This window comes from Myotis daubentonii, chromosome 1, assembly GCF_963259705.1.
Source record: "Myotis daubentonii chromosome 1, mMyoDau2.1, whole genome shotgun sequence".
In the NCBI taxonomy this organism is placed as follows: Eukaryota; Metazoa; Chordata; class Mammalia; order Chiroptera; family Vespertilionidae; genus Myotis; species Myotis daubentonii.
In genome coordinates, this window is record NC_081840.1 from 93,933,394 (window position 1) to 93,949,894 (window position 16,501).

The following is a 16,501-nucleotide window of genomic DNA, read 5'->3' on the forward strand; positions in this document are numbered from 1 at the left end:
CCAAGGATTGCATGCCTGGTTTCTCAAGAAATTGCCAAACTGTCTTCCAAAGTACTATTTTGCATTTCCACCACCAAGTGAGAGTTCCTGTTGTTCCATATCCTTGCCAGCATGTGGTGCTGTTGTTGTTTGGGATTTTAGCCATTTAGCAAGTGTGTGGTAGCATCTCGTTTTAATTTGCAATTCCCTAATGACACATACCATTGAGCATCGTTTCGTATGCTCATTAGCCTTCTCTATATTTTCTTTGGTGAGGTACCTATTTTTCCCATTTAAAAAATTGGGTTGTTTTATTACTGTTGAGTCTTGAGAGTTCTTTATATTTTGGATACTAGTCCTTCATCAGATATTTGTTTTATAAAGATCTATTCCCAGTCTGTGGCTTGAGTTAGTTTTTGTAGAAGGTGTAAGGTCTGTGTATAGGTTCAGGTTTTTTATCTTTTGCACATGGATGTCCAGTTGTGCCAGCACCATTTGTTGAAAATACTATCCTTTCTCCATAAAATTGCTTTTTTTCCTCTGTCAAAGACCAGTGAACTCTCTGGGTCTATTTCTGGGCTTGCTATTCTGTTCCTTTGATAGGTGTGTCTATTCTTTCACCAGCACTATTCTATCTTGATTATTATAGCTTTACAGTATTTCTTGAACTCTGGTAGTATCCTCCAATTTTATTCTCCTGCAATACTGTGTTGGCCATCCTGAGTTTTTTTGCCTCTGTATAAATTTTATAATCAGTTTGTTGATATCTACAAAATAACTTATTGAGATTTTGATTGGGATCATGTGGAATCTATAGATCTAGGTGGGAAGAACTGACATCTCAGTACTGAGTCTCCCTTTACGTGAATGTGGAATATCTTTCCACTTACTTAGTTCTTTGAGTTCTTTCATCAGATCTTGTACATATTTTATTCTATTTATACCTATTTCACGTTTTGGTGCTCATATAAATGTTACTGTGCTTTTTAATTTCAAGTCCCAATTATTCACTGCTGGTGATATTAGTAATTTGTGTCTTAAAATTTTAGTTAGCCTGGCTAGAGGTTTGCCAATTTTATAGATAATTTCAAAGAATCAGTTTTTGGTTTTACTGATTTTTCTCTATTGATTTCCTGGTTTCAATTTAACTGATTTCTGCCCTAATTTTTATTATTTATTTTCTTCTGCTTTTTGGGCGGGTTAATTTACCATTCTTTTTTTACTTACTTCAAGTGGAAGCTTAGATTATTGATTTTAGATCTTTCTTCTTTTCTATATAGGCATTCAATGCTTTAGGTTTCCTGCTAAGCATTGGTTTTGCTTCATTCCCGAAATATTGATGTTCTATTTTCATTTTATTTGTTTAAATTTCTCTTGAGACTTTCTCAACCCATGTACTATATACAAGTGTGTTATTTAATCTCCAGGTGTTTAGAGGATTTCTAGGTATCTCAGAGTTGTTACCAACTTAGTATTTTTACTTGAACAAAGTAAAAGAATATCCCCTAAAACTTAAATGTAAAACCATTTGGCTTGCTTTTTTATTTAAGATAATATAGAAACCTATTTTCTCTAGTATAAAGTAGTAGAGAAAAATTAAACTAGAAGCCTTAAGCAAGAAATTAAAAGTAAAATTTTCATAGTTAATTTTAGAAATGTTTTTAAGCAAACATTCTCCCTGGGCTGAAGTGGGAAAATCTTTTAATCTAAATTGCTATTGAATTTGTACAGTGTGTTCTCTTGGCATGAAGGCATAATGAACTATTTTGATTTCATTTTTCTTTGATTTCCTGTTTGATTCCATATGTGTATGTATATGAGTGTATTAAATCAAGTTTGTCTAGGAGAGATTCTTATGACAAAGCCCAACAGGAGATATTTTAATTTTCAGTTAAATGTTATAGGCTCTAGATTCATAGGTTATTGTTTACTTTTATGGCAGGCCCAGTATTAGCTAATAACTGTAGGTTCACAAAATATGGCACATCCCTATGTTTTCACCTCCTTAGCTAGAACACTTTCTAATTCAAACAACACATACTGGTCTCTAGTAAAGAGATTTGCTCATATTTATAGAATATACAAAACAGATCTGAATCAAGCAATAAGCTTATATGAAGCTGAATCCAGAAAATGCATCCCATGAAATTAGCTAATCCCATATGAACAATGTGAAAGAGTCATAAGCAAAATTTTATTTTGCAATAACTTTTTTATGGTTGTGATTATATAGCCTAATCTAGGAAGAGAATGAATAAATAGTGGTTCTTTTTAGAAATGAATAAACTTTCTACTGTACAAGCCCACATACCTGCAGCACAATGAAAGAACAAAGATGACTTATTTGCACTGTGGTTCTATCAAATCCAGTGACCCTAATGTATCCACTTCATCTAGGCCAAAATTTTTCCCTTTGTCCTGATGGCCAAGTAAAAAGCTCAGAGTGCTCATATGAAAAAAGCCACATTATAACTTTGGTACAACTGTGGCTGCAATAGAATTACAACATACACATATATACATAACCCAAATAGGTTTGTCTTAAATGGATGAAGAAAAATAATAATATAATTTATTTCACAAATACTTCAGAGATCTTTTTTCTTGGAGAAATCTGTGACCACTTCATTTTTCCTGCCTATTTAAAAGGTAAAGTTTACCAGTAATACTTCTTCCATATAATTACATTTACTATGTCTCATGATGTCATACCCTCATTAACTGCATGAACAAATAGTTCAATGCTCACCTAAACTGAACATTTAAAGAAATGATTGTATTATCAGAAGAATGGTATGTTAAGAATTCTATTTTGCGATTTTATGGAAATCCACACAAAAAAATGTCCTATACGGAACATACTGGTTTTCTTTCTCCTAAAAGAAATATAATGAGCCAAAATATTTGAGTGAAAACAAATAACACAAAAGTAGAACTCTTGGAGGAAAGAAATCTGACATTTACCAGCAGTTTGGGGGAGGCGAAATGTCAACACTTAGATGATGCAGTCCATGACATGAATTTGTAATGTATCTATGTCAGGCAGGACTTCTCCACATTTGGGGCAAGAATGAATTGGTATATTTTGCTGCTGCTGTTGCTGCCAGTTACTATCTTCAGCTCCTGAGAATAAGCATTAAGTGAAATATTATTCCATTCCTTCCATGTTACAAGCAGTCTTACTTGATGGACTTTAATAACAGATGGTTAATTTTAACATCAGTTAAACATTGTACTCTATACCTAGTAGGAAGTGAGTCTAGGTCAGCCGTGGGCAAACTACGGCCCGCGGGCTGGATCCAGCCCGTTTGAAATGAATAAAACTAAAAAAAAAAAAAGACCGTACCCCTTTATGTAATGATGTTTACTTTGAATTTATATTAGTTCACACAAACACTCCATCCATGCTTTTGTTCCGGCCCTCCAGTCCAGTTTAAGAACCCATTGTGGCCCACCCCTGGTCAAGGTCATTTTTGTTTTATACTGAAGTAATCTATACACAAACAGAAAATCTCCAAAAGTAGTACCTGCTTCCCTATTATTTTAAGATTTAGGCTTTATTCTGGGTTCTAGGTACATGAAAATACATGGTTTTATTTCTAGATACCAGGAAATAGATGCTCTAGTAAAACCTAGAATACTTGAGAGAAGAAAGACATAGATGAGGATATAAGCTAAAGAGGAGAGATGTAGAGAAAATGATGAGAAAGCATGGAGAGGTGGTATCCTAGAACAGTATGTATCTTCCTAGAAGCAAAGACAATAATTGTGTTAATTCAGCAGATATTTTTGAGTACCCTGTGAGATGGAGGAGAGGGACACAGATATAATGGGGGTGTGAGACAAGAAAAGTGACAGCGTGGCATAGGAGGGAAGTGCCATGGCTGTGTCATGCACAAGGTGGTTTAGTGGGAAGACAGAAAGGCACCTGGCTCAGACTGCTGTGTGCGGACAGGCCCCCTGATTGAGGCTGACTCTACTTGAGAGGAGGCCAAAGAATGAATAAGGGTTATCTAGGTAAAGTAAGTGAGGAGAAAGAATTGAAGAATTATTTCCTCCAATTTTGGAATGGGACTGAGTCTAAATCAAAGAATGCTTGAAATGAGCATTGACTCTAGGTAGGTCACACATGAGTAAACTGTGGTCGGTGCTGGAAATGATTTCTGGTTCCTGGGGCATCTCCTTCATCTGACCTTTCTGGACAAATGCAGACCATTTTGGTTTTGTAGTGTCTCCACACAGATCTCCAGAATTTCATTCAAATCCCCAAATGTTTGTTTTTTTGGAAGATGACAGTGGAGGTAATGTTTAACATGACTATTTGCTTCTGAGCATATTTGAATTGAATAACATTTGAGACTATTATAGAAAGTTTGTGTTTAGCAAACTTTAGAAGTACCCTTGAATAGAAATATTGATCACAGGCATGATTTCTAAAGCAGGGAGATTTCTTCCCCCGCCCGCGCCCCCCCCCTTTTATTGAATTTATTGGGATGACACTGGTCAACAAATCATATAGGTTTCAGGTGCACAATTCCACAACACACATCTGCACACTACATGGTGTGTCCACCAGCCCCCTCACCCCCCATACTTGCCTTTACTGCCATTCCCACACCCTGCTCTGGCACCCCCATATTGTTGTCCCTGTAGCAGGGAGCTTTCTAATGGTCTCATTGTTCTACATTAGGGATCAGTAAACTTTTTCTGTAAAGGGCCAGAGAATAAATACAGGGTGGGGCAAAAGTAGGTTTATACTTGTTTGAATGGAAAATAATACAATAATTATGAAATAATACAAGAATAAATTCTGTTTCACATACTCACAACTATAAACCTACTTTGCCCCACCCTATATTTTAGACTTTGCATGTCATATAATTTCTGTCACAGCTACTCAACTCTGCTGCTATAGCATGAAAGTAGCCAAAGACAATAAGTCAACAAAAGTGCATGACTATGTCCCAATAAAACTTTATTAAAACAGGGCAGATTTGGCCTGTGAACTGCAGTTTGTCAAACCCTGCTCTAGAGAACAACCAGCCAACTCTCAGGGATTGTTGACTTTCATTTAAAGCTCCATTGCATTAAAGTGTGCCTTTTTTTTTTTTTTTTGTCCTTGCCTAAGTTTAAAGACTCAGACTTGGGATTATGGGTTCCCTCTACCTCCTGGCTCTTCACTATAAAATAAGCTTAGTCAGTTTTCATTATTAACACATTACACTCATTTCAGCCTTTGCCCTTTCGTTCTCATACTGAACTTATCTAAATCCTATCTTAAAGGTCAAGCTTACAGTCACATCTTTTCAAAGCCTATCTCAACTTGTCTGGCCCTTAATGATCATCCTTTCTTCTTATCTTTAGCAGTATTATTTCTATTACTGAAGTCTTATCTTGTATTATGAATTCATATTTGTATGTGCACATCCTATCTCTCCCACTAGACCAGTGGTTCTCAACCTTCCTAATGCCGTGACCCTTTAATACAGTTCCTCATGCTGTGGTGACCCCCAACCATAAAATTATTTTTGTTGCTACTTCATAACTGTAGTTTTGCTACTGTTATGAATCGTAATGTAAATATCTGATATGCAGGATGTATTTTCATTGTTACAAATTGAACATAATTAAAGCAGAGTGATTAATCACAAAAACAATATGTAATTATATATGTGTTTTCCGATGGTCTTAGGCGACCCCTGTGAAAGGGTCGTTTGACCCCCAAAGGGGTTGCGACCCACAGGTTGAGAACCGCTGCACTGGACCATAAGCCCTCACGGATCTGACCATGATTTATGCCCATTTGTTTCCTTGTTCTCAGCCAGTGACCTAGACCAGATTAGACACTTAGATGGCTGCTGCTGCTGCTGCTGAAATTACTGAGAGGGGCTCCTATTTAAGGCAGCTTTGTTAGAAAATGAAAAAAAAAAATCTTAAGACATCTTATCTCTGGAATATTGTTTTTTTATAAAACAAAAAAGCTTATTAGGAATAAATTTACACTTTGTGATGATTTTTAGATTATAAATGTAAACCAAAGAGTGTTTGACCAATTCTTGTTTCAATTCTTTTTCATGTAAATAAGCATTTGTCTTATATAGTTATAATGAATGGAAATCGTCCCTTAAAAATCCAGGTGCAAGAGATCACCCTTTTGACTCAAGACAAGTGTGTAGGTACTTCTAGATATGAGGTATATTGATGTTCCTAGGATATTTAAAATTAGGTTAGAGAAAATGCATAGCAGTGCTCAAGTGAGTAGATGCAGCTTTCAGAGAACATAGCTTACTCACTGATGCTAAACATGCCTGAGGCCAGTATTTATGCCAGTTCACATGCTGCTCCTTCTGTCCCATGAATACTATGTTTACTTGTACCTGAATTACTACTGCTAATATTTACTTTTTTTTTTCCTATTTTTTACTATTTTTTTTTCCTGTAAAAGAATTTTGGTGGTGGTGGTAAGGGGAATAGGAGGAGATGGAAGGTAAAAGGGGTACTCAGAGGCATTTCCCCAAGATTGAACATTTAACTATACATACTAATATTACTTCCTTGCTGCTGATAACATTGTGATCTAGTTCCATTTCAATAGTCAGTTGCTATGTGGAAGGGGCAGACTTGTCCAGCGTTAAAAAAGAATTTAAAGAAATTTCACAGTTTTATGTGAAATTTAGGATGACATCCTAAACCCAGATTCTTCTTACTGGCATTATATTAACTTTTCTTCTTGTCATGTCAGTCTTTGATCCTTTGAGTGTTGTTTTTTTTTCATATCTAGAATCAAGGACACATTTCCCTTTTTAGTACTAAGACTGTGATTTATTACAAATTACAGAATATTATTACTAGTGTATTAAAGCCATATAAACATAGCATCTTACTTTTTATTAAGTGTCATGATCAATTTCATTCAGGAAACTAAAATCTGTTTGTAGTACATAATTAATGACAGTATTTCATGCAGTACCATGTAGTTAGGTTAAGGGACAGATAACCTTGGGTTCCATGAGGCTCATATAGCCTTGGGTTTAATGGTCCAGTCCTACCCCTAATTCACCTTGTGATCCTGAGTAATTTAACCTTGCCTTCTGTAAGGTAGTGATGATACATATCTGATAGAATTTTGTGAGGATTACATGAAATAATGTATATGAATGAAATGATCAGCGCAGGGACCACTCACAGTAAACTCTCAATAAATGGTAACAGGTGGTGGGTGAAGATATATGCTCTGAGAGAGCTTATTTAAAAGAGGCTTAAGTATTTATTTAGAACATATAAATAATTATAATAAACTAGAGGCCCAGTACACAAAAATTCGTGCACTGGCTGGGGGTCCCTCAGCAGAACCTGCCCCCTCTTACAGTTCAGGAGTCCTCAGGGGATGTCCCATTGACGGCTTAGGCCCACTCCCCACGGGCCTAAGCCGCAGTCTGATCTCCCTCTACGGAGGTGACCGGCTGATCAGGGGAAGGCACCGCCCCCATAACCCCGCCACGGCTGCCTGCCCTCGGCCCTCACAGCTGCTTCGGCTTTGTCAGGAAGGACGTTTCCTGTCCAGTCTAATTAGCATATTATGCTTTTATTATTATAGATAGCAGGAAAGTACTAAAAGAGGAATAAAGTACTTTGGAAATTCAGGAGGGAGAGGTCACATTCTGTTGGTATCATAAAGCTGGTATTTGAAATGGTTTTTAAGGATGGGATGAGAGAGACTGGAGGAATACAAGGATATGAGGGAAGGGCATCTACATGAAGGATACTCCATAAACAAGTATATGTAGGTATACAAGTTTATGGCAAGTTCAAGGAACAAGGAATGATTTAGTTGGCTAATTGCTGCAGGGGATGCAGTGAGAGAAGGCTTAAAAGTTTGGCTAAGCCAGGCCTTAGATGTCCGCATGAAGAGTCTGGTCTGGATTCAATAGGAAATGGATGGAGAGCAGAGTACTATGGAAATAGGCTGATGGGCACTACATTTTTTGGTAGCTTGATTTGAAATCCATTATATAGGATGTAGAGGAACTTTTTTTCAAGCATCTTCTTCGAGTATAGTTATTCCCTGGATTCCTGAAAGCTTAAAATCACACATGACTCACCTCTTTGAACGAGGTAGTCCTGTTGGTCAGGGTCATTGGTTCTGGCTCCATGACGGCTCTGCATTTCCATCAAGGACTCCCTGCTGGGATTAAAAGCAATACTCTATGTGATGTTCTAAAATCCTGAAACATGACAACATTAAGCACACATTCAGTAGAAATATGAGAAAAAAACGAGCTGAACTGTATACAATGCCAAGGTGCATAGAAACCAGGAAACCAGAACTTAAGACTAACTTGAGTTGGAAATATTATTGGTACTAGGACATGATGTAGTAAAAGTAAATAACAATTAAGATTTTTTTAAAAATCAATTAGGAAATAACCAAATAGTCAATTAGTAAGGGAATGTATTAGAAAAAAGTGGCATACTTCTAACGAAACACTACAGTGCAATTAAACAGAAGTAATTAAATCTGCACATATTTACACAATTCAAAAAAAATCACAATGTTATGTAAAGCAAGTTGCAAAACAATATTTGTAGTGATCATTTTGTACCTTAAGCATAGAAAAATCAGTATTATTTTAAGATATTATATAGATATGTATATATGTAAAAATATAAAACATGGGAATGCTACCCACAAAATTCCAGGCAGTATGGGGAAAGGGAGAGAGAAATATAATGCAGGCTGGGGAACAACAAGACTTCAATCTCATCTGCAATAAAAATATACTTTTTTCTTTTAATAAAAAGAAAAAACATACTTGAAGCAAATAAAAGAAATATGAGTAACTGTCAATTCTGGATGGGATTCATATTGGTGTGTATTTTGATCTCTGTATTTTTATTTTTCTATATATTTCAATTTTTTCTCAAAATGAAAATGTAAAGGACAGAAGTAACTTAGCAGTATTTCTTTTAAGATATATAACAGATTTATTTAAAGTGTTAGGACTATTTCATCTATAACAATGGCAAGATATGACTTTGAAACTCAGTGTCATGTTTTTACAGCTAATCTAAAAGCAAGGACCGTGATCAGGTTTTCACAAAACACTGCCAAGTCTTGTAAGTCAAACTAAGCATAGGCACCCACGTGAAGTGCAACCAGAGATTCTTATAGCTCAGATTAGGAACCGTCTTTGATATGCTGTAAGTCTTGCCCTCACGTTACCTGCCTCCATCTTCAAAAACATTATTGTCTTTCAGCAAAATTGTCAGCTGCAATGCCAGTTGCTCCTTTTCTTCATGAATCTTCTCTCTTGCTGCTCTTTCAGCATGAAAGTCCGAGCAGTAAACCTCCATCTGTTAGAGGAAGAAAGAGACAGCAGTTACTATCCAGATGAGGTGGATTCTCTGTAGCTCACCTGTTGAGGTGAACAGGCATTGCTGCAGCCGTGGTATGTCTATGACAGGTACATGTTCCTGCTAGAAACAAATACAGTGACCAGGACTTTCCAACTACCTTCAAGTAAAAGACACAAGTTGTGTATGTGTGTGCACTTTAAACAATTAGGACTCAGCAATTACATTGATAGAGATGGTTTAAGTACTGTATATAGCATAAATTCAGTAAAATTCTTTGGTCTCTTTTTAAAAAATAATATTCAGGATTAGCTTAACATAGTACTAGTAAATGGGTTATTTACTTTGTCAAGTATATTTATGAAGGCTGGCCTTAAGTTAAATTTAAAATAATAAATAGATGCTATTGAATTCTAAACACATGTAAAGTCCTATGTTGACTATCTTATTTCAGTTTATCAAAAATCCTGGGAATGTAAAATTGCTATGCTCATTTCATGTTACAAGTTCAATAGCTCTTAATCTTTGGGAGATTATTTAAGAGGTCAAGCCAGCATTTGAACTCAGATTGAAGCCCATAAACCATGGACTCTTCCATATACCACATCACTTCCCATAGAGGGAGGCAGCCTCCAAGGTGGCGCCAGTGATCCCCACCTGTTGGTATTCATGACCTCGTGTATTCCCCTCCCACAATGAATAGGGCTAACCTGTGTAACCTCTAGGATACTGCAGAAGTGATGGTGTGTGGCTTCTGAGACTAGGTCATAAAAGACACTATGGCTTCTGCCTTGTTCTCTCCTGGATCACTTGCTCTGGGGGAAACTAGCTGCCATCATGAAGTGCTCTAGTAGCCATACAGAGAGGCCCACAGGTGAGGAACTGAGGCTTTCCACACACAGCCAGGCGAGTGAAACATCTTGGAAATGGATCTTCCTTCTTGAGTGCAGCCTCATAAGAAACCCTAAGCTAGAATCACCCTGCTAAGCTGCTCCTGGATTCCTGGCCCACAGAAAGTGTGTGAGATAAAAAGTGCTTATTGTTTTAGCTGCTAAGTTTGGAGAGCAATTTGTTATCTAGAAATAGATAAATATTATATCATGATAGCAATTTCTTAAGTTATAAAATTATAAAGTAAAAATGAACTACTTAATAGTGAATTGAGCATTATTCTAATACCAGTTTTTAACTTGCTATATTTAAAATTAGGGCGTTTTTATTTTCAAATTTAGGGGTTCTAGGATATAAATTTTAATCTTTACTTTTAAAAGTAAATTAATAAAATTTTAAATATTCCATCACAATTGTAGTTCAAAAAGAAAGCATGTAAATAAAGAGATCTTTGAAGGGAGTTCCTGCCATTTGCGAGTAATCCAAAATTTTATGTTATCATTGATGGATCATGGGCTTTTTTAAGTCAGACCTAAATTTGAGTTAAGAGTCTTCAATTCAGCCCTGACCGGTTTGGCTCAGCGGATGGAGCATCGGCCTGCAGACTGAGGGGTCCCAGGTTCGGTTCCGGTCAAGGGCATGTACCTGGGTTGCGGGCATATCCCCAGTGGGGGGCATGCAGGAGGCAGCTGAATCGATGTTTCTCTCTCGTCGATGTTTCTAACTCTCTATCTCTCTCCTTTCCTCTCTGTAAAAACTCAATAAAATATATTTTTTTTAAAAAAGAGTCTTCAATTCAGATTTGAGCCACTAAGAACTGGGTCTTTGTTTTGTCCATTCCTATATCCCCAGCTCAAAAAGAGACTTGTTGAGTAAATGAACAAGAATATTCATCAAAACAAAACAAATGTCTGTGTGTAGAATGTGGCAGAAGTACATGACTACAGTATCATGAGGTGCCCAAACAAAGAAAACACTATAAAGAGCTCAGGTTGAGATTCTGTTCCTATAGAAATAAAATTAAAGCCCTAAGTCCATTCAACATTGTTATATTAAAAACTAGACACCCGGTGCACGAAATCTGTGCACAGGTGCGGTCCCTAGGCCTGGCCGGTGATCGAAGTGTGAGCATCTGGTGTGGAAGGGCAGGTCCCAGCTGATCTCTGGGCCCTGGGCTGCCAGGCCCCTGCGTGCCCCCCTCTGCCTGAGTCACGGTGTCTGAGTCCCCATGCGGAGATGGGGTGAGCGCGGCCAGACACTATGGGCCCCGGCACAGCATGGGCCTCTGGGCCACCCAGAGGCCCTGCACGGAAGCCGGGCGGGCACCGTGCTCTCTCCCAGCTGGCCTTGCAGACCGGTTCCTGCGCGAACCCATGGGGAGCCCGACCGGCCCCTGCGGTCCTGGCAGCTGTGGCCTGGCTTACCCAGAAGAGGCCGTGTGGGGTACGGGCCGGTCTTCTTGCGGGCACCCGGCACCTGAGCACGGGGGCTTCCCTGCCAGACGAGCCCTGCCATCCCGGGGGAGGGTAGCAGGGGGCGTGAGAGCGAGCTCAGCAGATACCCCATATTCTCACTGCACCTCTGTCCCCGTCAGCCCCGCCCACAGGTAGCTGGCGAGAGGTCACAGCGCGTCACCGCATCCTGCCATGGTCCGTGCTGCCCCCTGGTGGTCAGTGCATGTCATAGCTAGCGGTCAAACTCCCAGTTGAATTCCCAGTCAAGGGGACAATTTGCATATTAGTCAGTCAGTCAAAGACAAGTATCACATGATCGCACTCATATCTAAGTAACAAAATAAACTGATGAACAGAGTGAATTCAGAGACATGGAAGCATGGAACAGAGTGTGGAATCTCAGAAGGAAGGTGGGGGAGGGTGGGTGGGTGGGAGGTAACCAAGCAAAGACCTTGTATGCATGTATGCATAGCCCATGGACACAGACAATAGGGCGCTGAAGGCCTGGGGTGGGGGTGGGGCTGGAGGGGGTCAATGGGGGGAAAAGGGGGGGCTTATGTAATGTTTTCAACATGAAAGAATTATTAAACAAAAAATTTTTTTTCATTAAAGAAGAACCACTCAGTACGTGCACACTCTATGAACCTGCAATTCCATTCCTAGTTATGTAGCCAACAGAAAAAAAGTGTACAGGTAAACAAAGAGACATGCACAAGAATGTCAGTAACAATCACAATTCTGCAAACTGGAAATAATTCAACTATCAACTGTAGAATGGATAACTTCATTGAGCTCTACACTTAAAAGTTTGGTGCACTTTCCACATGTGATATACTTCAATTAAAAATTTTAAAAAAATATTAACGGAAATAATATAAAATAAAAGAAGTCCTATTTGAGAATATAAGTAGGGTTGGCTTCACTCAGCTTACCTGCGCCCTAAGAACTGTCATGGTTTCCAGGTCCTCCTCCTGCTTGGCGATGGTCTGCTTCATCTCATCCATTTGAAGCTGCTTGGAAGCCAGTGCCTTCTCTGCCAGTTCCAGTTTTTCATTTAGCTCCTGCAGCACCACTTTATCCACTTTTTCTGACTATAAAAGACAAGTTTATTCTAGAAATGGTTTTCAAACAATTCAGTCTATTTTAGTAGAAGATTATCTAACGGTTTATTTTTTTTAAATGATTGGCTCTACACGGTTTTGTTAATTAGCAATGATAACTTACTTGGAAAGTTATATTCATTTAACTTATGACTTACAAATAATAATTATCTAATTTAAAACAATAAAAAAGAAGACACTAAAATTAGGGAAATTATAATTCATTTCAGTGAGGTTGTAACTTGCTAATATTGCTACTTTTTCATTCACATTACTCATACTTTGTAAAGACGGTGGAAAGATGAAAAATGTTTACATTAAAAATGTATACCCTAGCCCTAGCCAGTTTGGCTCAGTGGATAGAGCATCGGCTTGTGGACTGAAGGGTCCCGGTTAGATTCTAGTCAGGGACACATGCCCAGGTTGTGGGCTTGATCACCAGTAAGGGGCATGCAGGAGGCATTCAATGAATGATTCTCTCTCATCATCGATGTTTCTATCTCTCCCTCTCCTTTCCTCTCTGAAATCAATAAAAATATATTTTAAAAAATGTAATAGGTCCTAGAGAGGAACAATAACGTATTAAAAAATAAATGAAAAACAAAAAAGTGTATTTATAAGGATATAAGCTCAAAGACTCCATCTAAGTCAAAGCTTCCATCATCTTTATTTATTCCAGCTTTACTGAGGTAAAATGGGCAAATAAAATTATAAGATATTTAAAATGTATAATGTGATGATTTGATATGTGTATACATTGTGAAAGGACTCCTCCCATTAGGTTATTTAACACATTTGTAACCTCACATACCTATCCATGGTGTTAAAATGATCACATCATGCTGGGCATTATTACTAATTTAAGTTGCAGCCCAATAAGTCCAGGGTCTTAGGCTCACTGATAGCAGACAAGCTAGTCTTGTAATAGCTCCATTCAGTAGATGTCCTCTCCAGCCCCAGCCAGCAATCTCACTATGCACTACTCACAGAGGAGCCCATGCTCTCAGCTCTCCTATAAACCCACCCATTCTGAGAAATGCTAGTTTACTCCCTGACGATAGGACATTTGCACCAGTTTGTACAAAAAGCACATTATACAGGCATACCTCATTTTATTGCACTTGGCTTTATTGTGCTTTGCAGATACTGTGTTTATTACAAATTTTCCCTCCACCAGCAAAGAGATTAAACTTGCTACAGGCTCAGATGATGGTTAGCATTTTTTATCAATAAAGTATTTTTTAAATTAAGGTATGTAGATTTTTTAGACATAAAGCTATTATACACTTTATAGTGTAGTGAAACATAATTTTTATACACCCTCAGAAACCAAAAAATTCAAGTGACTTGCTTTATTGCAGTGGTCTGGACGTGAACCTGTAATATCTCTGAGGTATGCCTGTACATACATGGAACATCAGAAGTTATAAGCACTTAGACACAAGAAATCCTATCCTATATAATAAAAGCCATATATGCAAATCGACCAAACAGCAGAACGACCGGTCGCTATGATGCGCACTGACCACCAGGGGGCAGATGCTTAATGCAGGAGCTGCCCCCTGGTGGTCAGTGCGCTTCCACAGGGGGAGCGCTGCTCAGCCAGAAGCCAGGCTCATGGTTGGCAAGCGCAGGCAGGCGGTAATGAGCGAGGGGTCTCGGATTGCGAGAGCCCGAGACTGCGAGAGGGATTTCTGACTGCTGGCTATACCCAGATGGGTCCCAGACTACAAGAGGACCCAGGCCAGGCTGAGGGACTCCCCTCTGCCCCCAGTGCACGAATCTTGTGCACCAGGCCTCTAGTCAATTATAAACTGAAAAACAACCTTTGAAACCAGATTTAGTTAAAGATCAATGCAACTACTTTACATATAAAATGTTCAATAGTTTCCATCCCTTACTAGGCTATCAAAGTATTTTTTTCTATGAGTACCTCTTTCCGTTTTAATTCTTCAACTGTTTTCAATGCATTACTGAATTCTTGAAGGAGTTTGTTGTGTGTCAACTGTAGAGTGGCTAATTTGGACCTGTTTAAAAAGAAATTGAGAAATGGAATCTTGGGGAAAAATATCATGGAAACTTACAGTCTTGCCTCTCAACCTTCTGAACACTCAAGGAGCAAAATCTTTTCTCCTACTTAAAGAAAAAAGGTTTTTATTGATTTTTTTTTTTTTTAAATAGAAACATTGATTGTGTTGTCTGGGGACCAACCCCACAACCTGGCCATGTGCCCTGACTGGGAATCAAATCGGCGACCTTCCAGTGTATGGGACAATGCTCAACCAACTGAGCCACACCAGCCAGGGCTCTTTTCTCTTACTTTTACCATCCCACCACCTACAAGCATTTTCTTACTCTCAAAGAAAACAGTTTTTTCCAAAAAATCAAAATAAGATTACAAGTAATTTTTATGTTTGTTATAAAACTTAAATTTTATCTCCTCAGAAAAGTCTCCTAGCACTCCTTCAAATAAAATAAAAAAAATGTAAATGTATTTTCAAATCCTAATTTCAATCTGTATAAAAAAGCTATTCTATCTTCTTTGTGCAAGTAGCCATTCAATCACAGCATACTCACTTTTCCTCTTCTGTTTTTGCTTGCTCCATTTTGATATCTGATCGCATGCTTTCCACTTGTAGCTCTAACTTTTTGTTATTATAAACAAGCTCTTGCTTTTCATTCAGCTCTGATGAGGTTGTAGAATTTTTCCTTTCAAGGGCCTGACATCTAAGAAAGGTAGAAATAACATGAAGATATACAAGGCTCCTTCATTTTCTGTGGTTTTTAAACAAATTCAAAGATTATGTAGCAAATATAAAGAATTTTGGGATTGTGTTTTTCAAGGATTTAATAGTACAAAATAAAATATTCTATCCTCCTTCTTGACTAGAAGCAAGTAGTTTTTCTGAACCCTATCCCTACACATAAAAAAATGTACATATTTTTGAACCATTATGCCTAACATACAAAAGCACAGATATAAGATCACACAAACTACTGCCCACTTGTAATAATTAAGTAGTCATGCAAATATATTTTTGTTTTTTAGTCACAGACCAGAGTAGTAAATTGCCTGAAGATGCCTCTCATATGGTGATCAATGGATATCTTTTGTATTTTAAAAAGTGATGGGTTCTGAGAGAACCAAGATGGCGGCATAGGTTAACGCCGGAGTTTGCTGCTTTGAACAACTACTTCAAAAGTGAAACTAAAAGACGGAAAGGACATCACCCAGAACCACAGGAATGCTGGCTGAGTGGAAGTCCTACAACTAGGAGGAAAGAGAAACGCATACGGACACTCAGAGGAGGCGCAGTGCTGAAGTCAAATTCTGAGGTGCAGAGTGCGCGGAGCGGGCTGGCGGCGGAGGGCACAGTTGTTGTTTTCAATCGGGAGGGAGTCGCAGATGCTGAGCTCCAGATACGGGCGAGTCTTCAGGGACCCAGACTCAAACGGGAGAAGCGGGACTGTCTGGCTTTGGTCAGAGCGAGTGCAGCTTTCTCTCTGAGCTTTGCAGCGGGTGCGGGGACTCAGAGAGGCAGAGCCCCTGGGGACAGGACTGAGAGCCGCCATAACTGCTCTCTCCAGCCCACCCTGTTGATCCTGTGCAACCTACCCTACCCAAGCCCTGCACAGAGGCATTTGCCAGATAGCCTCAGGCAAAGGCTAGATTAGCACCTCCCTAGAGGACAGAAGTTCTCTCACTGCTGACACAGCTGATTC

The 16,501-nt window shown here is 38.6% G+C and overlaps 1 protein-coding gene across 3 annotated transcripts in view; it reads right to left on the minus strand.

Moving 5' to 3' along the window:
- Positions 1–379: 379 nt before the first annotated feature.
- OPTN (optineurin) overlaps positions 380–16,501 on the minus strand; it is a 55,232-nt gene continuing 39,110 nt past the window's right edge. For 2 of the 3 annotated variants that reach the window (XM_059711256.1, XM_059711255.1), the window contains 6 exons: positions 15,356–15,505; positions 14,712–14,805; positions 12,611–12,769; positions 9,203–9,333; positions 8,082–8,164; positions 380–3,102 (listed from right to left, as the gene is read on the minus strand). In XM_059711256.1, coding sequence (XP_059567239.1) covers positions 2,975–3,102; positions 8,082–8,164; positions 9,203–9,333; positions 12,611–12,769; positions 14,712–14,805; positions 15,356–15,505 — 745 coding nt within the window. In that variant the 3' untranslated portion in view covers positions 380–2,974. The remainder of the gene's footprint in view (positions 3,103–8,081; positions 8,165–9,202; positions 9,334–12,610; positions 12,770–14,711; positions 14,806–15,355; positions 15,506–16,501) is intronic. The other variant, XM_059711257.1, reaches the window with a different exon arrangement.